The sequence below is a fragment of the Peromyscus californicus genome, unplaced genomic scaffold (assembly GCF_007827085.1).
Source record: "Peromyscus californicus insignis strain IS unplaced genomic scaffold, ASM782708v3 Scaffold_5__1_contigs__length_169319896, whole genome shotgun sequence".
NCBI lineage: Eukaryota > Metazoa > Chordata > Mammalia > Rodentia > Cricetidae > Peromyscus > Peromyscus californicus.
The window spans coordinates 15,031,923-15,053,968 of record NW_026294573.1 but is presented as its reverse complement, the minus strand read 5'-3'; the positions used below and the strand labels follow the sequence as shown (position 1 = coordinate 15,053,968).

At 51.2% G+C, this 22,046-nt stretch overlaps 1 protein-coding gene across 2 annotated transcripts in view; it reads left to right on the top strand.

The window, feature by feature from the left end:
• The window catches only part of Capzb (capping actin protein of muscle Z-line subunit beta), a 107,816-nt gene that overhangs the window by 49,464 nt on the left and 36,306 nt on the right, over nucleotides 1–22,046 (top strand). For both annotated transcript variants that reach the window (XM_052718140.1, XM_052718139.1), the window contains exon 2: nucleotides 390–479. In XM_052718140.1, the coding sequence (XP_052574100.1) occupies nucleotides 390–479 (90 nt within the window). The remainder of the gene's footprint in view (nucleotides 1–389; nucleotides 480–22,046) is intronic.

Here is a 22,046-nt window from a genome sequence, read left to right as displayed (position 1 = left end):
ACCTGGGGCCTGGCGGTGTCATGTGATAATATTCATCTTTGGCTTAGAGCAGAGGTAACCCGAACTTTCTCCAAGAGCCTCTGGGAGTCAGCACCTGTAGCTGGGAGCTCTGCTGCATAGGAGTGCTGAGAGCGCTCGAAGGAGCCTCCATCTTGCCTTCTCCCCTGCAGGATCGCACACAGGCAGGCTGCTCTGGAAAGGGGGCAGACTGTCTGCACAGCATCCTTCCAGGCTGCAGACTCAGAAGAGCCTGGCAGAGGGTCCATTGCAGGCTCCTTGGGTCTCAGAGTACCCTGAGGAAGCAGCATCAGAAGGAATGAATGCCATTTTGAAGGCGCTCGTAGTGTTGACGGGAGTGACTTAGATGCTTGTCTTTTGTTCCTCCACAGAGCGATCAGCAGCTGGACTGTGCCTTGGACCTAATGAGGCGCCTGCCTCCACAGCAGATCGAGAAAAACCTCAGTGACCTGATCGACCTGGTGCGTACCTTCTTCATATGGTTTCACTCGAGGCCAAGGCACACACTTGCTTTCTTCTGTGCTGCTCTTTGTGTGGAATTCCAAACCCAGGAAACCTCTTCTCTCCCAAGCCAGACCCCACCACTGGGCTCTGAGATTCCTTCCGACAGAGAGAAGATGAGTTTCATATGGTGGTCTTTCTCTGAGCCAATCTGTATTGATAAAGTCCAGAATAAGTGTTGGTTATAAAGTTAATTATGACCCCTTCCCCCGGTTACATTGATTACATTTTCTATAAGCTTACATGTGGGCCACACTTCTGCAGACATTCACTAAGAAAGCACCCCAGGCCCCCATGTTGGGTGAGCTTCCTCAGCCAGCCCCATACCAGCAGTGTCCTTTCTAGCTTGAAAGGTTTAGCAACAAAAAGTTTTAACACATCTGTTTTAAAGTATGCAACTCATTTTTAAAGTTTTTTTTTTAACGTATAAAATAATTGGTTTTAAAATGATGCCTTGGATGAGCTGGCACTGAAATAGTACATGAAAATACTAAAATGCTCAACCTTGTAAAGCCCCAGGAGTAATTGAAATCAGCTCCCAGGAGGCCTTCCAGCTTACAGAGATGATTTAATGGGTTCTGGAACCAAGTCTGTTTTTCCAATTGTCCCGTGTCTTCCTGGACGTGGAGCAGTGAGGCATCATTTAAAGGGGGTTTTCGACCATTCATCTGCTCTGGTGATTTACTTTTATTCTGTTGTCAGGATTCAGAATGCTTTCACCAGGAAAACAATGCGATAGTAGGAGATTGCCATCAATCCCAGATAAAACTCTGCTAGCAGCCAGGAAGGTCCCCAGTGCAACCATCTCTGTTTATAGGGCCAGCAGCTCCAGCTGCGAGCAGGTGTGTGGGACAAGCATGGAGCAGCGGAAGGAGCTGTGAGAGGAATTGCAAACTGTTCGGGATGTGAGAAGGGGGTGGTTTCAGGAGGTTAGTGGCCCTGTGAGAAAGCCAGCCACGGGTGCCTTGTGCTGGCCTTGAACAGAAGGTGGGTGTGAAAGAGATAGTCTCAAGGTGTATACACACACACACACACACAAACATATACATATGCATGCTCTTGCACATAAACGCACATGTATGCGCATACACACGCATGCGTGCATGCATACTCGTGGTACATTGGGGTGGCCCAGACATCCAGAAGTCAGACTTGATGTTGTTTCGGGCAGGATATCCCCTGCCTCTGTTGTGTGGCCTTATTTAGTCCTCAACAGTCCTATGAGGCAGCTCTACCAAGTGCATCCTGGGAAGTGTTGGCTTTTTCTCCAGCAGCCTGTGGCTGACCCTGTGTGGACGAAGCAGGCCAAAGTCAGAGATGTGATCAGCCAGCGACCCCCCCCCCCCCCCGACACACACACACACACACACACACACACACACACACACACACACACTGCTCGGCTTCGGGAGTTGTCCTTTAAACTCTGTAACTCTGTGTGAGGTTCACCTCAGTTGGCTGACTTAGTTATTGCTGTAGTTTTGAAATAACCCTAACTTGGGAGCACGGGAGGATGAACACATATTTCTCTGCCTACTCTCGGTGGTTAACGGGCTGTTTTGTTCTTATGGCAGCTGAAGCATTGGATTACAGCTGTTGCTTTCCCCTGAGACCCCCATCTCCACTCGTCTCGGAGATGTGTGTGTAGCTTGATTGCTTTGCTGTAAATGCCAGTTTCCCTCAGGTCCAGGAGGGAGTCACAGCGTGATAGGGAGGGAAGGCGAGGCTGCGAGCTGCCTTGTGCCAAATGCTGGGTCAGGGTGCACGGACACAGGGTAGAGTGCCACAAACTGCATCTGTCCTGGCACCCGGCTGCACTCCCCTTTCCCAGTCTGTCTTCTACCATACATGGGAGGCTTGATCCCCTTCTCATGACTCTGTTAGAGGCACTGAACCTTTAGGAGGTGGGGCCTAGTGGAAAGAAGTCAGCCTTATGGGACAAGACAGCGGAGGAGGTTCCTGGGACCCTGGCCCCCCTGCCTTTGTTTGTGGTCCGCATAAGGTGAACAACGTCACTCCACACACTGTGTTTCGATGTTTGGCCTCCTCACAGGCCCAAGAGTCCCAGAGCCAACCAACTATGGACAGAGAGCTCTGAAGCCCCAAGCCAGAAAAATGTGACATGACCTCCCTTTAAGTTGTGGCGGGAATTTGGTCACATAATGGAAACTTTGCATGCCACTGTGTCCCTATGTCTGAATACAAAATTTCCATTGTTTCTCTGTTTGATTTTTTTATAATAAACTTTTGAAGATTCATATGACTAACCCACCTTTTTGAGAAACTGAGGCTGTAGGGAGGTGGTGTGGCCAGGTGGCATCAGGAATGCTGGTCTCTCCTGCTCTTTTTTTTTTTTTTTTTTTAATTATGTATACAGTGTTCTGCCTGCGTACATGCAGAACACCAGAAGAGGGCACTAGATCTCATTACATATGGTTGTGAGCCACCATGTGGTTGCTGGAATTGAACTCAGGACCTCTGGAAGAGCAGCCAGTGCTTTTAACCCCTGAGCCATCTTGCCAGCCCTCTCCTGCTCTTTTTTTTTTTTTTTTTTTTTGGTTTTTCGAGACAGGGTTTCTCTGTGTAGCTTTGCGCCTTTCCTGGATCTCGCTCTGTAGACCAGGCTGGCCTCGAACTCACAAAGATCCACCTGCCTCTGCCTCCTAAGCGCTGGGATTAAAGGCGTGTGCCACCACTGCCCGGCTCTCTCCTGCTCTTTACTAGGCTCTTTGGTCACCTTTGAGTAGGCTCACCCTAGCAAGAGATTGAATGTGCATGTCTTTGTGGTGTGCCTCAGCTCCCCTACTACTGGGATCAGAGGCATTAAGCTACCCTGCCCAGGTCTATTTTAAGTTGTCGCACTTTAAAAATATTATATGGGGCATGAAGGGATTCCCTTCTTAGAACTGGGCCTTTCAGGATTAGCTTCCATAGCCTCATGGCGTGGCTTGAAAGGTGCCGGCTTGTGTGAAGCCAGGCTTGGGGTCACCTACCTCCAGTCTGGACAGCAGACCCCTGTCAGAGAGTGGGTTGGGGATTTGGGGTGCTTACTAATTTTTTAATTGAAGCGTGATGGATGTCAAGATAGAAATGAGGCGTGACTTCTCAACAGATTAGGGTCCAGTGAAGCATGGCTCGTTAAAGCCACACCAACATGCTACAGAAGCCATATGTGAGGGATGGCCTGGCTTCAGAGTCCCCCTGTGTGCAGGCCATGTGTATGGAGCACTTGGGCTGCCTTTCTGCTGGGTCCTGTGATCGACTGTAGAAGTCACTTTAAATACATCCCTTCTCTCATTGTGGTTTTTCTCCTGTTGTGCTTAGGGATAACACTTTTTTCCTCTTAAACTAAATTTGCAGAGCCCTCTTATTCTGTAGGAGTTTTTCTGTCCTGTTGTGGTTCTGAAGTCACGTGCAGTTTGAGTTTTTTTCCCAGAGCTGTAATTTCAGAAAACTCACGCTGCCTGTGGCCACATTTCCATTGTCTGGAGTCAGGAATTTTAGAGAGGCTCACACAGGGTTCACAGCATTGCTGTGTGCTCACCTGCTCAAGCCAGTGAGAAAAGGAGCTCTTCTTGAGGCCTATCTCCAGTTTTGAGACTGATGAGGATGTTGAGGTTTGCCTGTGTTCCCCCTCTATGGCGTTGTCCCATCTACACAAGGTCGGGTTACAGAGTAGCATCAAAATGTGCCATGTGCTTGGCAGCCCGGTCACGGCAGCCCAGTGTGCCCTGCTGGGTCAGCTCTCTCCTTCTCAGCACCACAGCCTTTGCTGCCTTGGGATTCTGGTGCCTGCTCTGGTTGGTGGGAAGTGACCATTCTTTGCAGATGGCCAGAACATCATTTTATTCCATGCTAATTCCATTGTGCTAGAGGGAAGCTGGCCGCAGCTGGTTGCTAAGCTGTTTCACAAACACCTCCACCCATGTGGGCCAGGGAGCACGGGATGGGAAGGTTCCCCTTTGACCTTCTGTGGCCTTCCTCTGCACACTGGCAGCTAGAGTCAAAGCCTCGCTGCCGGGGTATATTTTGAGCTCTGAGCTGAGGAAGGGGTTTGTTTTTGCAGATTGGCACCCACCAGGCCATCCGTCCTTTGCCTTTTTAGGACCACACCAAAAATAGCCATGGATCTGTTTTACCAGGCCTGGAGGCTCGGCTTGCAAACTTCAGTCACTGTGTTTTGTTTTGTTTTTTAAATTCCTACCTTTCTTCCTTCCTGTAGTAACCCAAAAGCTTCATTCTTGGGTGTTCCCAGACTTACTCAAACAGAGGGAAGACCTCAGAGCTGGGAGAGCTGCTGGCCACCCTGGTGGGGCCTAGGGAAGAGGTAGAGGAGGCGTCTTGATACTTCACCAGCCTGCTGATAACCTGACCAAGATTGTTCCAGTATATTCCTCCTGACAGCAAGCAGATTGGCCACCCTCCGGAAATAGAAAGGGCCATGGGGGTGGTATGGGGTGGGGTGGGGGGACTTCCACTCCAGCCCCAGCAGTAACTGCACTTGGGACTGCTCCCAGAAATTGTCCAGGTGGCATGAGGTCTGCAGGGGCATGATGGGACAGGACTGGTCAGAATGGCTGGGTATGGTTACACCTTTGGGCCACAGAGAACATCTGTGTTTAGTGTTGGCTGTGGTGAAGGGGGCCAAGAACCTTCCACCCTCAAGTATCCTGTGTGGCCAGGTCCCCTTTGTCACTAGTGGGCAGAATTAAGCTTAATACTGTAGTTACAAGCTATCAGTCAGCAGATGAGCTGGTGAATGCTAAGCATTGCTACTTTTCACTTAGTATTGAATAATCTGGAAGCTACATTTCCAGTATTAGCTGGAGCTCATTCTTGTCGCTGGGGGATGGAGCTGTGCTGGGTCCAGAGACCTCAGAGACCACCCATGCCCTTGAAATCTTTGAGGTCAGGCATGTTCTGCTGCTTTACCATGCTCTTTGTTGTTAGCCTTCGTTACCAGCATTTGAGACAGTCTAGGCCAGCGATTCGAAACCTTCCCAACGCTGTGACCCTTTCACACAGTCCCTCAAGCTGAGATGACTCCAACCATACATTATTTCGTTGCTACTTCATAACTGTAATTTTGCTGCTGTTATGAATCGTAATATACATGTCTGTGTTTTCCAATGGTCTTAGGCAACCCCCGTGGAAGGGTCATTCGACCCCTGGGCTGAGAACCGCTGGTCAGGCAAATATTTTCCCTCTTTTATTTCAAAGACAATGTAAAATCTCCTCTTGCGGGCTGGAGAGATGGCTCAGAGGTTAAGAGCACTGACTGCTCTTCCAGAGGTCCTGAGTTCAATTCCCAGCAACCACATGGTGGCTCACAACCATCTGTAATAGGTCTGGTGCCCTCTTCTGGTCATACATGCTGTATACATAATAAATAAATCTTAAAAAAAAAAAAAAAAAAAAATCTCCTCTTGCCTGATGAGGTCTCGGCTCAGGCGGGGAGGAGGTTCAGGAGTTGGATCAACAGTGATGGTTTCTGCAGTGCCCTGTTCAGCCTGTGCCCTGGAAGGTTGCACTTTTATTCCTTGGCTCTTCCTTCCACGGGGAATTCCGCATGCAATCACTGTGGAGCACGGTCTCTGCCGGTGTCTTCTGGAACACTGCTTCTTCACCTGTTCACGGGGACGGGCGTTGAGAACTGCCGGACATGATTGTTTTCTCTCAGTGGTGTTATTCCCGTTGGCAGGATGCGGTTGTAGGTGCTGGTGACAGACCTTGCTCTGTAGAGCTGACAGGTGGGGGGGGGGGGGCGTTCTGGGAGGAGCACCTGGCTGTGGTCAGCTTTCACTCTGTGTGTCTGTCAAGTAAGGTACACAGCAGGCATGCCTACCTGTGAAAGTGAAGGCCGTAACGGCTGTGCCTGCCTCCCAGATGACACTGTGCCCCTGTCGTCTGTGCTCACCCACAATCGCTCCCCACCTTTGAAATGGCTTCTGTTTGACTACAGCTTAGTCTCCTCTCTCCCTGAGTATCCCAACAGTACAGAGAACAGATTCATGTTTGGTTTGGGGGGGTTAGGGGGTACATGTCTCAAAGAGGACACTTGAGATTTTATCTTTAAAAAAAAATGTGTTCCAGTTCATACCATGTTCCCATGCAAGGCATCTTAATATAAAAACCATGTTTTCTCTCTCCGTCAAAGCCAGGTCTTTCTTGGGGTTTGACTGTGCCAACCTGATACTTGGCTTGCTGGGGGGTAGGGGGGTTCATTTCCTTGCCTGGAGCACAATCTCTTGTGGCCCTGAACATTCTCTGGATGGTTATACCCAGGTGGGAGAACGTAGCCTCTACCTTCCGTCCATCCTGGGGTTTGCCAGTTGGTCTCTACCATACTCACGCTGTTCTGGGGCACCAGCCCATCAGGTTCCGTTGTATTGATATTTCTGAGCTTCCTGTAGAGGGCCTTGTGTTTACAGTCCCATTCTAAGGGAAGGCATTCTAGTTCAAGGTCTCCAGCAGTACTTTAATGAATGCATGCTTGGAAGGTGTGGGGAGCCTTTTTATGCCAGTTTCTGCTTTCTGAGTCGAGCAGACCAGCTGATCCTGGGCTCTGAAGGCTGAGGTGGCCTTGGGTCACCTCCCAGCACCACTCACTCCACGATAATGGCCTGTCATGACTCCAGCCTGTTGTTGATACAGGGACGCTGACACCTCAGGTTTGTGTCAAGGTATAGTGGAGTGGCCCGCCAAGTCAAGAAAAAATGATAGGATTTGCTCTGAGGAAGAGGGGCTTCCTGGGCCCCCCTCATCTGCCTTGCTGCCCTGTAAATGTGGACGTGAACTGATTCAGTTTGATGAGTCCTAGTCCGTGCAAAATGGGAATCCCTCATTCTATCCAATTTAAAAAAGGAATGAAGGGGCCGGACATAGTGGCGCATGCCTTTATCCCAGCACTCGGGAGGCAGAGGCAGGCGGATCTCTGTGAGTTGGAGGCCAGCCTGGTCTACAGAGTGAGTTCCAGGACAGCCAGGGCTACAGAGAAACCCTGTCTCCAAATAGTAATAATAAAACAAAGATAAGCAAGATGAAAGACTGAGGAGATGGCCCAGTTAGTCCGACAGTAGCTGCACAAGCTTGAGGACTCGAGTTCAAATCCCCAGATCCACTTTATAGACGGGAGGCATGGTGGCCTTCACCTGTGGTCCCAAGTGCTGGGGAAACAGTGACAGAACGGTCCCTGGAGCTTACTGGTCGGCTAGTTTAGCAGAATCGGCAGGCTGTAGATTCAGTGAGAGACCCTGCCTGAATGAAAAAATCAGATGGCAAGCAGTGGAGGAAGACTCGACATCCAGACACCAACCTCTGACCTCCACACACACACACGCACACGCACGCGCACGCGCACACACACACACACACACACACACACACAAAGAAAATAATTTTACCTCTTGTGAGTTCAGCCCAGACAGTAAGAGCCCAGAGCCCAGTGGTACCACAGCTCTAGAGCAGTAACAGTGACTTCAGTGTGGCCAGCGGTCCAGAATATTCCACAGACAGGCATTTTATTCTCTCTGTCACCTTTAGTCAACTACCCAGTACACATCTGTGACTTTTCAGAGGGTCCAGGATTCAGATGGGAATTGTTTTTATTGTTCACATTTAGAATTCAACTCTATTCTTGGGGAAAAATAAGTAATGTTAGTCGGGAGCCATGAGACGATAAATTCTTTTTATGGGTCTTGTCACGGATAATCTTCCTCGAGTCCTTGTTTAATCTTAAGTCACTCTGTGAGTTGTAGATGCGAAAGCTGAAGGATTGGGACAAAGGCCTCCTAGAGTCCATGCCTAATGCATTCAGGGAGGGGTCACACCGTGCTGATTCCTACTACCTCCTTCCTTAAAACAGAGCCCCACAGTATTCAGGGAGGGGTCACACTGTGTTGATTCCTACTACCTCCTTCCTTAAAACAGAGCCCCACAGTAGACCATTTCTGACAGTGAGTAGGCCTGCTGAACAGAAGACGCTGTCCAAACTGCCTCGTTTGCAGTCCGGAGGCTTCGTTGGCAACTTTGGGTGGCTGCTCTTGCTTCAGGCCAATAGGTTTCTGCCAGGTTAGGGCCTGATGGTCTCATTCTCTCAGCCTCAGTTCTGAGGCCTGGAAGCAGAGAAGCCTCACTGTGGATATCCTTCTGTTGAGGGCACTACTTTCAGGAACCCCTTTTCCTGGCAGAAGAGGAACTGATTTCTCTCAGGTCTGAACCATACCACCTCCCACTGTGGTAAATACACCTAGAGAGCAGAGCAGGCCCCGCCTCCGGCACTGAGTCCCCAGGGCTACTGGAGCAGTGGGGAGTAGGACTGGATTGGGGGGGGGTGCCTAGAGGCACTTTGAAATCTGAGTTTTCTCCATTATAAGATGGGGCCACTAAAACCTATCTCATGGGGTAAGTGGAAGATTCAGGAATATGCTTCCAAAGTGCCAACAGGTGAGGCAGGGAGGTGCTTACTTAATAAATGTTAGTTGACTAGGTGTCTGAGCTGGCCTACTCTGGTGACCAGATGGCTGAGTACCCTAACTGTCATCATAGAACCCTCATCCAGTGACTGATGGAAGCAGATGCAGAGATCCACAGCCGGGTGCCAGGCCGAGCTCCAGGAGTCCAATTGATAAGAGAGGAGGGATTCTATGAGCAAAGGACATCGAGATCACGGTGGGAAAATGTATAGAGACGACCAACCAAACTAGTGGAAATGCATGAACTGTGGACCAATAGCTGTGGAGCCCCCATGGTACTAGACTAGGCCCTCTGGATAGGCGAGACAGTTGTTTAGCTTGAACTGTTTAGGGGGCCCCCAGGCAGTGGGATGGGGACCCCTCCCTGGTGCAAAAAGCCGGCTTTTTGGAGCATAGTGCCTATGGTGGGACACTCTGCTCAGCCTTGGTGCCGGGAGGAGGGTCTTGGACCTGCCTCAACTGAGTGTACCAGGCTCTGCTGACTCCCCATGGGAGACCTTGCCTTGGAGGAGGTGGGAATGGGAGGTGGGTTGGGGGAGAAGGCTGGGGGGCAGGAGGAGGGAGGAGAAGGGAATCTGTGGTTGGTATGTAAAATGAATAGAAAATCTCTTAAAAATAAAAAAAAGAAAATAGATAAATGTTAGTTGATGCTATGCTACCTTCACTGACTTTCTAGAACCTGAATGCTGCCTGCCTACCTAGAGGTCGTGCTCATGGCCCATGCCGCCCGGTTGTTTTCACAGGTGCACCCGACCTCGGCTTCCACAGCAGGGCAGCTCTTGATGACAAGGACTCAGCTTATTTAAGCTGGAGCTGGAACTGGGGGGGAGGTTATGGCTCCACTGAGGCCCTTCAGTGGTCATGGGAACAATCTGCCCCCACTCTCCCTGACCTGGAAAAGCAGAGCTCCCAAGTAGGAAGAAACCCTCTGCTCCAAATTGAGTTGAGGATCTGTGGATATCTGTGGATATTGTGTGTCCACTGAGGGGGCCAGCCTGGAGCCTGTGTCCACTGAGGGGCCAGCCTGGAGCCTGTGTCCACTGAGGGGCTAGCCTGGAGCCTGTGTCCACTATGATGAGAAGTCTAACTCCAGGGTCCTGGCCTGCCCTCTGCTCTTTGCGGCTGCAGAGTGGGCACCTTTGTCCTCCCGAGTGCCCTGAATGTAGAAATTGCTCCCAGGGTAGGGACAGGGGTAGGCTACACAAATTAAATTGTGGTTGGAGAGTCAGGTTGAACAAGGATGTGTGGTGATATTGTGTTCCCCAAAATATTGTGCACCCCAAAATATTGTGCACCCTAATAAACTTACCTGGGGTCAGAGAACAGAACATCCACTAGATATAGAGGCCAGAAAATGGTGGCACTCACACCTTTAATCCTATCACTTGGGAGGCAGAGATCCATCCGGATCTCTGAGTTTAAAGCCACACTGGAAACAGCCAGGCATGGTTACTCACGCCTTTAATCCCAGGAAGTGAGCCTTTAATCCCAGGAAGTGATGGCAGAAAGCAGAAAGGTATCTAAGGCATGAAAACCAGGAACTAGAGCTGGTTAAGCTTTTAGGCTTTTGAGGAGCAGTTCAGCTGAGATCCATTTGGATGAGAACTCAGAAGCTTCCAGTCTGAGGAAACAAGATCACCTGGGGAATTGGCAAGGTGAGGTAGCTGTGGCTTGTTCTGCTTCTGATCTTCCAGCACTTACCCCAATACGGGGTCCAGGTTTGTTTTTATTAATAAGAACTTTTAAGATGATCTTTAAGGTGATCTTGCCTCTGGGTCGTTTCATGTCTCGGCCTTCACCCCCAGCCTCCAGCAGTGCCTGGGAGCCAGATCTTCCAGATCCGTTCTGCATTTCACCCTCCCAACACCTCGGATCTTCTGGATCTTCTACTAGAACATTGTGATCCAGATGCACCTTCCCCAAGTTGGAGAGTCCCCAAGGCTGCCCACCCCTAAGGGTCTTTCCCTGTCTCTGAATGACTGTAGCTTCCTCCCCAACTTCTTTGTTCTGTGTCTTTCCTTGAGGCTGTTTGAGCCCTCCCCTGCTAATACCTCACGTCCCTCACACAGAAAGTACCCGTCCACACGTGCCAGGAGCTAAGGACTGCACCGAACTTCCAAGCAGAGAGTGGATTGCTTTTGTACACGTCTTAAAAACAAATGTCTCCAGTTGGTGCCCCTCCCTTCCAGGCCACCTGGGTTATTGTACTTGCCAATCAGGCTCCTGCAGAATTCTTAGCCAGCTATCTCTAGGATGCTGGTCTGAGTTGGGATGTCTAAAATAGGCACCTAGGTGAACTTAAAAGTGAAAGCCCCAGTGAGGCTCAGCTCTTGCCGCCTCCTGTGGCCTCAGTTTCCCCACAGGGGAGATGAGACCACCTGGTGAGTTAGATGTTATGGGCAGAAAGCTCTTGGCGTAGTGCTTGGCTTGTAGTAGCTGTCTGTGTGGGTTCTGGGGACTTGTTTGGCATGCATGTACTGACTGCCTTCTGAAATCTGCTTTTCACTGGAGAACTGGGCACACAGGCAATGCTCTAGATCCTCCCTACCTTGGGTTTAATGTGCACACCACAGGTTGTCTTCTGAAGCGGGGAGACTGCTGTGTAGTTGGTCCCAGAATCTCAGCCAACTGCTGAGCGTCTGAGTTGGGATCAGCCCCAGCCTGTGTGATTCCAAAGCCTGCCCTCCTGCCACTGTCTGTGGCCACTGCTGCTCCCAGGAATAGCTTTTTCTTTGTCACTGCAGGTCACCAGCAGATGGCTGACGCTGAATACAGATGCCTTCACAAGAGCTAATGCCAGTAGACTGCATTGCTCGGTGTTTGTAGGGTACAGCCTTTACCTCTGCACACCTCAAGGGTATCTGGCCTCCATCATTAAAGAGGAAATGCTAATGGGGATGGAGCCGGCCTCCACATGACCCTGAAGCCAGGTGCCAACACCAAGCGGCCACACCAGCTAGGGCTAGGGGTGGGCTCCAGACACCCCAACGCTTTGCACTGCTTTTGGCCAAAGTGTTTTGGGAGGTCAGGGCCCTCATCTGGCCAGACACTTTGCTCAGTAATTGGGTGGTTTGCGGCTGCCCACTTGCTACATGTGTTTGTAGGCCTGTTGAGCTGGCAATTAAGGCTCATTAGAGACCCTGTCAGTCATAATGTGCACAGAGCCTGCCTGGGAGAGGCCTCCTGAAGGGCTGGGGCCATCCAGCCCTAGGCCTCTGTGAAATTGGTCTCTGCACATGATTCTGGAAGCTTAGTGTGCCTCGGAAGAGGTGTGAGCGGCTCTCGTCACACGCCAGACTGCCAGTCCTGGTGGGCCTATTACCTTTTATGTAATTGAAACCTTTAAGCTAAGAGCAAAATTGAAGTTACAGATGGTGGCAAAGTATCAGATGGAGGCCCGGAGTTGGGGACCGGACAGCAGGCCGCTCTTTCCAGATGCTGAGGCAAACAGAGGAGACCAAGATGTCCTTCATCTCCGTCACCCCACTTTCTGGATGTCTTGAGATACTTAATTACTATTGACTAGAAGCTAAAATAGCATTCCCAGTTAAGAACACAGTCCTCAGAAGATTGGCCCCAGGCTGGAAATGATTATCCTTCACACAAGTCAGTCACATACACCCCTACCCCCACGTAAGGAGGGGTGTGTGGTGGGGAATGCTCCAGCAGTGAGCTCCTTCACCCACCTGTAGCAGCCTCTGACCTTCCCACCTGCAGACGTTTAGGGTACTTGGTGGTAATTGTATGCTGTACCTTTGTGTCCCTAGTTCCCAAGGAGCCTCCCTCTGGCTCCTGAGAGCCCATAGGAGGTAGTGGTCTGTCTCCTGAGTGTGTAACATAATTCCTGACCATGTGTCAACCATAGGTGGACATTGCGTATAAACAGTAACCCCCTTCCCCACCCCCTAAATTTGTGATGAGAGCTGTACACACTTTGCAAGCTGTGTGATCAGAGATGAACGGGGAAAGGAAATTCAGGTGGCTCCTGGAACTGAGTTGTGTGACTCAGAGGACATCAGCCCCGGCAGGCAGTAAGTTGGTCTGAGTTAGCTGGGTCTTGGTGCACCCAAAATGTCCAGGTGAGTCTAACTAAGTAAACTGTCTCAGCCATAGGACCAGTTTCCTCTGCTGCAGGGAAGGTTTGGAATGTGCCTTGTTCTCAGGGGCTCTGCAAAGTTGCCATGGAGGAGGGGCTTCATGCATTGCAAGGTGCAGACCATTCTGACTGTATAATGAAGCTCAAGGAGGTGAGAGTATACTTGTTTGGGGTTCTGTGCCATGAGAGTGGAGGAGAACCACAGCCTGGGGAGCAGTCAGCCGGTAGCCTCTCCCTTCCTGTTCATCTTGCTGAGAAGTATGGCCCCTTCAGGAGTGGGGCAGCTCTTCTCAGTTGTACCCTCTGCTGGCCTTTTCTTCCTCTAGCAATAGTGGAGTGCAGGGTGAGCCATGCTCAGCCCTTGGTGACAAAGGTCACCTCCGGTACTTCCCTAAGGCTGCAGTGCATGTGACAGAAGAACTTTGGCGATGAGTCCAGGAGAGAGGCCGGTATGCTGGAGGCTCTCTGGGCATGAGGCAGACTGCTGGGGGCCGTGGAGACTCATTTCTCATGTTCAGAGGGCCTCCAGCGAGCTGGGCAGAGAGTGTGTGGGAGCAATGCATAACTGTTAAACCTGGGAATTGATCCTGGTTTGGGGTCTGGATTTGGGCTTCACAGGTCCCTTGCGGACGGCAAGCGTAGGCACATGCTCGTCCTTCAGACTGATCTGCAGTTCGTCATAGCATGGAAGCATGCCGTGAGAGTCCACTGCTCTGGGGCCTGCTAGCCTGGGGAAGCCACGTCAAGTCAGGGGCAGTGACCTTGCACTTCAGTGGAGAGAAAGTGTTCTTGATGTGCCAGTGTCACAGGACCTGGGCGTTTCTGGTGGGGCGAGTGCTTTCTCAGCATCTCTGTAGAGAACAGTCACTGTCCTAGAGGGAACTCGGTCCCCAGCTTGTCACTTTGGGAACTCCCAGATTTTGACTCAGGAGAAGAGTGGGAGCCCAGGCCATTCATTGTCCCGGCTCCTATTAACCCTACATAAGGCTGCGCTGCACTGTTGGGCGGTGGAATATCCCAGGGAGTCGAGTTCAGTGACTGGTTTAAAGAGAGCACTCTCCGATTGCATTGAATTGTGTAACAGCCCAGAGAGAAGGTATCAGAGGAGTGTCAGCCATTCTGGGAAGGCCACTGCCTCTTCCTGGCTGGTGGCTGCATGGCCAGTTGTCAATGACATTTTTCTGTGCCATTTCGTAACACCTGCCTATGCATGGGGAATGTGACTGTCAAGAATCCTACGTCCTAGTTTTCCTAATTCTCTTTCTCTTTAAAACACCAGGAGGGTGTCCCCTCTCAAACTTAGGGATACCCACCAGTAGAGAGTGCAGCCTGGCTCCTCCTCGGCCAGGTGGTCCTCTGTTGACTTTAAGGTATCATCTGAGGCTGCTGAAGGTGGCGAGGGCGATGTGCCCTTTTTGGGAACTTGAACGTGGTAGCTGCCGTTGGGTCCCATCTTCTTTCCATTCTAACCTTGCCAGAGCCCCACAGCTTTGGGAATCTTCCCCCAATTCACGGGACTCCTGGCTGGGTGGGTGCAGGGCTCTTCTGTGGTCATCACTGCCCTTTTGTATTTGTGTTTCAGATTCCATCGTTCCAAAATGTTTGCTGCTCAGCAAGTCTGAAGTCCTCACTTTTGTTTGATACAACTTTCCCATCGGCCTCCCATTGGTTTTTATTCTGCTGTGCATAAGAAATTTAAGTTTCTGGAATTGTAGATAGGCTCTGGTTTGTTTTGTTGTTGTTGTTTGTTTGTTTTAATTAAAGCTTGCCATGACATTGGAAGGGGTGTTTTGAGCACCTTTGCTGTTTTCATTGGTGCTTGAAGAACCCTTAGAGAGGGGACCAAGGACCAGACTGTTGGTTTGTCTCCACACTCCGGGAAAATGAGGAGAGAGCTTAGCCATCCTGGGATTTCACTGCCTGGGTATAGGGGGCTTAGGCAGCCACACAAGTCAAAGGCAGCTCTCAGAGAAAGCTGAGGAGGAGGAGGAGGAGGAGGAGGAGGAGGAAGAAGGGGCTGTGATGGCCGAAAGGGGCAGCTCTTCTGCACACAGACCCTGGCCTTGACCTGGCTCTCCTAAGCTTTTCTTGTTTGAGGTCCGCCTGGCCCCTTCAGTGTAGTGTCTATAAAATGCTGTTGCTGTTGGAAACCAGAGAACTGTGGCTGGAGAGCCTCTAGCCAGGAGGGTCTGATAAATGTTCCCTTCGCTTAGATTCTATGTTTTGGTTGATAGGGAAAAAACAAAAACATAAAAGTGAGTTGGAGAGAGCTGCCCCCAACACACACACGCACCCCGGCCCCCTCAAGGACCAGAGGCAGAAGACAGCATTTCCTCTCCAGCACTAGCAGGCCCCGTCCTGGCCAGGGAGTGCCTAGGTTGTCCATAAACAGGTTTGATTTGGGAGACAGGTAAAAATAGTTGGTAAGAGTATAACATGCTCAGTCTCCTTCCCCTGGATGTTTGAACTAGGCCAGGAATGTGGGCTGGGCAGCTGGGGGAGGTAGTTGTGGGAGGAATTTGGAGTTGGGATGCTTGAAGAAGCCAGGGCATTTACCATCTTCACATTGCCCCTTTAAAGTCTATGTGGGGCTGAAGAGATGGCTCAGTGATTAATAGCACTTTCAGAGGACCCAGGTTCAATTCCCAGGACTCACATGGCTGCTCACAACTGTGTAACTCCAGTCAGGGGATCTGATGCCCTCCTCTGGCCTCTGTGGGCACTGTACATGCATGATGCAGACACATGTGCAGACACACCCATCCTCATAGTGGTGCATGCTTTCATTGACAGCACTTGGGAGGCAGAGGCTGAGGGGTGCAGCTCGGCTGGTAGAATGCCTGCCTGGCACACCCCGAGTCCTGGCTTCAGCCTCCAGAACTTCGTGAATTGGGTGTTGTACTGCATGCTTGTAATCCCAGAATTCAAGACCAAGAAACAAGAGGCTCAGAAGTTAAAGCCATCCCTGGCCACATAGGAAATTCAAGGCCAGCCTGGGCTACATGAGACCCTGTCTGTTCTGTAGTGGTTAGGTGCTAGCTCCTCATAGCCGGGAACTGACATTGAGGCAGGCATGTGACGTGGGCAATAGGCAGTAAGAAAACCTGGACCGGGCCCTCCCCACCTTCAAAGAACAGGCTTGGGGAAGATGAGTGTCAGGGATCGGTTGGGCAAGGACTGGGCAGGAAAGCAGCCCCAGAAGGGAAAAGAGGAGGGCTCTGACTTGAACATGGAGCTGGGAGAAGCTGATGAAACTGGGATGGTCCTTTCTGCCCCACAGGGTACATAGTCTGTACTTGGTGGAGGGCAGGGCTTGGCCCTGGTAGTTTGTAACTCACAGATTTTGCTTTATAGAGGCTTTTGATGAACTCTGAGACCCCTGTCCTGGGTGACCACAGAGCTGATAAATCAGTTAAGCACCGGCTGTGAAATGTTCAAGGTCTGAAACTGACCTGGAGCTTCCCAATGGCTTGTGCTGGTGGAACCCTCCTTCAGACACAGCTCTAGAACTGAGTAAAATAGAGAAGAGTGTGAGCCACACACCCTTCTCCCCATGCCTGACACACTAAGCTGCACCCTGAGTGTGTCTTCTCTGCTTTAAGTCCGTCTTGATCTACTCACTCACGTTCAAGAGCTGGACCTCCATGGCTTATCCAGAGTTCCAATGCTCTGTCAGTGTTGGGCATCTCATCTCCATTTGCTGTGGGTCCCCAGTCACCAGAGCACTAGCCCACCACTGGGAGCCATCCAGGATCAAGACTGCCTTGCCAACTGTCTCAGAGCCAGGTCTGTGGATCACTCGCATTTGGTATGTCTAAAGTTGGGAAGGGACTTCTCACACTTGACATGTACATGTAACAGTGGTAATAGTGCTACACCCTACAGGTCACCATAGTCAAATGAGGTTTATGGGTGTCTTTCTGCGCGGGAGTCTGGTGTCCAGTGAAGAGGAGCAGAGGTGGGGCTTGGAGGAACTGGGGGCCACACCCTCCTGGGGGCCACACAGAGAGCAGGCCTTGCTGGCAGTGGGCGCAAACCCTGCCACACAGTCCTCTTTTCGCCCCGTCTTCCCAGCTTGACTGGGTTGGGACAACTTGCCTTCCTGGCCGTCTGTCCTGCTGTATGCCTCACAGGGACAGTTCTAGCCATGTGCACGCCTCCATTCTCACACTTGCCCTGGAGGACTCTTGCCGCAGGTGGTGGAGGACTCTTGCCGCAGAGCCGTGTGCTGGTGCCCTCCTCTTTTCACCACCGTCCGACGTTCACATGTCCCCTCACCCCACCCCAGCCTCACCCAGTGTCCCCAGGTCCCTTTCCTGCCCTGGCAATCCCATTGTCAGTGTCCCATTGACATGCACCTTCCCACCTCCAGTCTGTTTCCCCGGTGGCTGTGCTGGCCGAGAGCAGCCTGTGTCTGCATTGTTGCTGGTGGTTTCTTTGGTAGCTCGTCCTGTGCCTGCAGCAGGCACTCTGGTACTTAGTGTGTGGGAAGAATTGCTCTGGGGGGTGTTCCAGTCCCCCAGTTGCTGAGTTAGGAGGCTGGTGATGGCAAACCAGTCTGAACCTGTTTGGTTTCCCACCGTGGGTTGTCTTTCTGACACATGCTGACATGTGCCACTAGGAGCCCTCTCCTGGCTTGCGTTGCTTTCTTTCTTTCTTTCTTTCTTCCTTCCTCCCTCCCTCCCTCCCTCCCTCCCTCCCTCCCTCCCTTCTTCCTTCCTTCCTTTATTTTCATCCTTGGCGCAGGGGGGAGGGGCTTGGACCTGCCTAGGCTCGGTGTGCCCGGCTCTGCTTTATTTTATTTAAAGCGTAACTTTTGAGGCCTTGGGGAAAACAGGATCTGGCTGTAAGCAGAGCCCTCTGCTGGCTGTTGGGGTCTCCGGCACCTGCCCCTCTCCTGGAGTAGGCCGCCAGGACTCTCTCTCAGCCATGATTTCATCATCACTCATCTGCATGTGCACCCGAGTGGACAGGGTCTGCTTTCGATCCTTATCTCTCCGGTGGCGGGCTTTCAGCCAGCAGGCAGATCAAAAGATGGAATGTGTTCGCTTGGCCATTTTTTAAAAAACCAACGTCCAAGGGTTCACTTCTGAAAGACGAGGGCGCCGGGGATTAGATTATCCAGAGAGTTGAACCACTCTGGCCTTTGTGCCTTTTTTTTTTTTTTAAGGGTTCATCTCAAGTTTCTTTTTCTGGTTGAACAATTTTTTTTCAACATTAATAACTAATGGAGAAGGGGAAGAGGCAAAGTAGAACCATATGACAGCACACACAGGCTTGCTTGTGGCCGGAAGCTTCTGATTTGTGTCGCCTTTCATGCGATCAGCTGTTGGGGTAGATAGTAGAAAAACACGCCATTTGGGCAGGAGCAGCGCTGCAATGCAGTTCTTAACCCAGCTGTGTCCCTGTGCCCTTCCGTAGATGCTGGCTGCTGGCGTGTGTGACTCTGGGCAGCTTGTGTCTCAGGCCCCCGCGTGCCCCTTCTTTAAAATAAATAGTCTCTATGAAGACCTATTCTGGGGATTGGAGGGGGTAATGCCAACAGACTTGATCCCACAGTAGCAGACACTCATCTCCTTTATGATTTATCACCATTATCTGGCATAGGGTTGTTGCCTACGCTGGTCTCGAACTCATAGAGTCAAGTGATCCTTCTGCCTTGGCCTCCTGAGTAGTTGGGGCTATGTGCCACTGCCCTGCCCCGTCAAAGCTTTCTTTGCTGTGATCGGACTAAACCCAAAGCCAGGTACCCAGCGGTTCCCGCCCCTTGGCTAGTGGCCACTCTCTCTCGTGCAGTAAAGAAAGCTGCGCCCTGAGCCTTCCCTCTAGAGGGAGGACAGGCCCTGTCCTGGCAGCACAGTGCTACTATTCAAAGTCACTGGAAACTGAGTTGAACTCCCAGCAGCCTGGGTTGGCCAACCCTCTGAGCTAGGTAAATGTTCCGTACAAAGGCCAGTGATGGTGGGTAGGTCAGATGTGCAGTTTGGAGAGCAACTGAAAGCCATTTGTGATAGCTCTGCTCCTCACCTTAAAGGCTGCAGAGCCACCGCAGAGCCGTGGCACAAAGTGGACTCCTAGCTAGTTGGACCTGGTCAGGCATTTAAATTGCTCCGTAAACTTAGGGTTCGTGACACCCTAAAGTGTGACACAACCAGTGGGTGGGAAGAGCTGAGGGAAAAGCTTTGACTAGTTGCCTGGGTTTCAGAGATGAGCAGTCATTGTCCTCCAGTGTGACCTCAGGCACAAGACCCCACATCTACTCCCGTGGGACCTGAGCATAGATTGAGAACCAACCCTCTGCAGCCAGTGGGACATGGTGCTTGGCTAGGGGTGCCCTCGTGGCCTCTGTGGGCAGCATTAATTAACCCAGGAGCATTGACAAGGAGCAGGGAAGACTTGTCTACTGGTGGTGTCGGGTGGGACAACCAGCTCAGGAGCATTCGGGTCCTACTGACAGCAGTGTTACTCCAGGAATCCCTATTAGAAGTTGGAGTACAGGATGGGTCTGCATAAAAGGGGAATGTGATCGATTGTTAGTTTGAACAAGTAAAAATAACTGTCCCGTGTAACATTTGAGACAGGGTCAGACCAAAACGGTCTTCGTTGTAAATCTGAAATCACATTTAACTGATCATCTTACAGTTTATGCACCAGCCCTCAATGGGAAGGGTTAACAGACTTGCGTGTTGGGGGCATAGCTAGTGGGTCAGTCTTGGAAAGGTGGAAGGATGGCAGGATGAGGGGCAGGACTGGCGGGTGGTGCCCCAGTGCCCGCTGGGGCAGTTGCTCCCTGCCGTGCTGTGTAGCCTGTTCTTGTTCCCAGTGAGAGCCGTAGTGTTGTTGCTCCAGGGTAGATGGTCTTTGATCAGAGGGGGGCCGATGCAAATAGAATTGAAAATATGGCCCAACTTGAGAACTTCTGCTAAGGGATGAGAGTGGGGAGAGAGCCAGCCGTGACCCACCCACCCCAGGTGCTTGTGGGCTGTCCGTGTCCTGCACAGTCTCCGTGGTTCCCACTGTCGGGAACTTGTGGGCTTGCAGAAATCAGGGTCAGCTCTTCAGGGGTGGCTGGTCTCTGGCATGGACTGCCTGCTCTTTGTGACATGTTTTTTTTAAAAGTTTATTTTTATTTACTTATTTTTTATTTTTTTAGCAGAGCAGTGGCCCGTGATCTTCTGGTTCTATCTAACATTGCTGTGACTCTTCAGGCTGGGTTTGGGAGTTTGGTCTGGTGGTGGGTTCTTTGTTATTTGAACACTGAGGATTGAACTTAGGACTTGGTGCATAGTAGGCAAGCACTCTGCCACTGAACTGTATTCCCAGACATCTATTTTTTCTTGAGACAAGGTCTTAAGTTATTCCAGTTGGCTTGAAACTTACTCTACAACCCAGGCTGTCTTTGAACTTAGAATCCTCCTGCCTCTGTACCACCAGGCCTGGCCATGCTGACATTGAACTCTCGGGCTCAAATCCTTTTTCTCCCTTAGTAGCTAGGATTACAGATGCACACATCTGTGCCCCGCTGGAAACGGAGCCTCTTTGCTGATGCCTCCCATCATCTTGCCGGACTGGCTGGTAAAGGAGAGCCATCCCTCGGCACTGTCTGAAGCAGCATGGTGCATTGAGGTGCAGACTGTTATTAGCAATATTAGTGGGCCATCGGGTCCAAATGAAGAGAAGTAGGAGGAGCCCAGGGCTGACTTGACATAGATGTTTTCGCTGTGCAAGGAGTCCCCAGCAGCAGCCCAGTGGCATGATTGGGTCCTTGGTGACAAACTATAACATGAAAGATGGCATGCTGGTACCAGGGTCATTTCATTGGGCCCTTAAAAGGCAGTCGGTGCTTCAGACTCAGCTGCCTCATGGAAGCTTGTGGCACACTCCTTTTCACAGCTAGGGTGTCCCGGGTGGAAGACTAGCTAGAACAGAGCAGCAGTGGGGTCTGGGAGGAGCTGTGCCCCTTTGTGTTTACTGTCCAGAGAGACAGAATGGAGGATCTTGGGAGCCACCTAGCCCTGGATTGGATTTCTATATTCACTGCTGGCTGTTGGTATGAACCCTGGGCAGCTTAAGGACTCTGGGCCTCAAATCTATAATCTCTAACACAAGGTAATGGCTACCTACTTCATGTCCTGGTGTGAGCATTCAGGTAAACAGCATACTTTGCCATACCTGGCCCAACATCGTACACAATACCTAACAGGCACCTAGCGGTGATAGAGTGATGTCACGAAAGCTAACTTGGAAGTAGCCCCACTTGGTGGTTGGTCGGGTACATGGGTGCACGTGGACCACATTTATGAAAACAAGCATGTCATACTTTGACTGGAGGCATGTATTTCTTCTTGGGAGCTGATGTATATGCAAAAGATGGACAATTCCATGAAGCAAGAGATGTTCCAGTGCCAAGTGGCACTTTGCAGGCTAAGCCGTGACGGACCCTAAAGGCAGCGGCATGCAGCATCAGAGCCTGGTTGTCCTAGTGCTGCTGACATTTGGGAGGGACACAGGGCCCAAACTGCTGATAGCCCCTCTGCTGGCAGTCCCCTTTCCGAGAGTTATTGGTATGTTAGTAGCACCTTGCCTGGTAAATGATGAGGTGGGGTCCCCATAAACCCAGACCCTGAAATGAGAAAGTCAGGACATGGAAACTGGAAGTGACTCAACAGAAAGGCATCCGCTTCTGCAAGGGCTGCCGTCCCTTCCTGGAGTACTTTGGTGGAAACTGATGTTTGTGTTGGGAGGAGGCCGCCCCAGCCTGCTCCCTCAAAGGCTGTGGTGGGCATTGGCAGGACCCTGTGGTTTGTTCCAGCAACCTGGGCCGCAAAGCTGTCTTCCCGTCAGCCTCAGCTGTGCACTCAGGTGAAGCTGCAGAGGTGAGCTGGCTGCTCTCTGCTGTGGAAAGAGTACGGACATCCACCTCTGTAGCAGATACAGCTGGCTATGAGCAGCCTGGT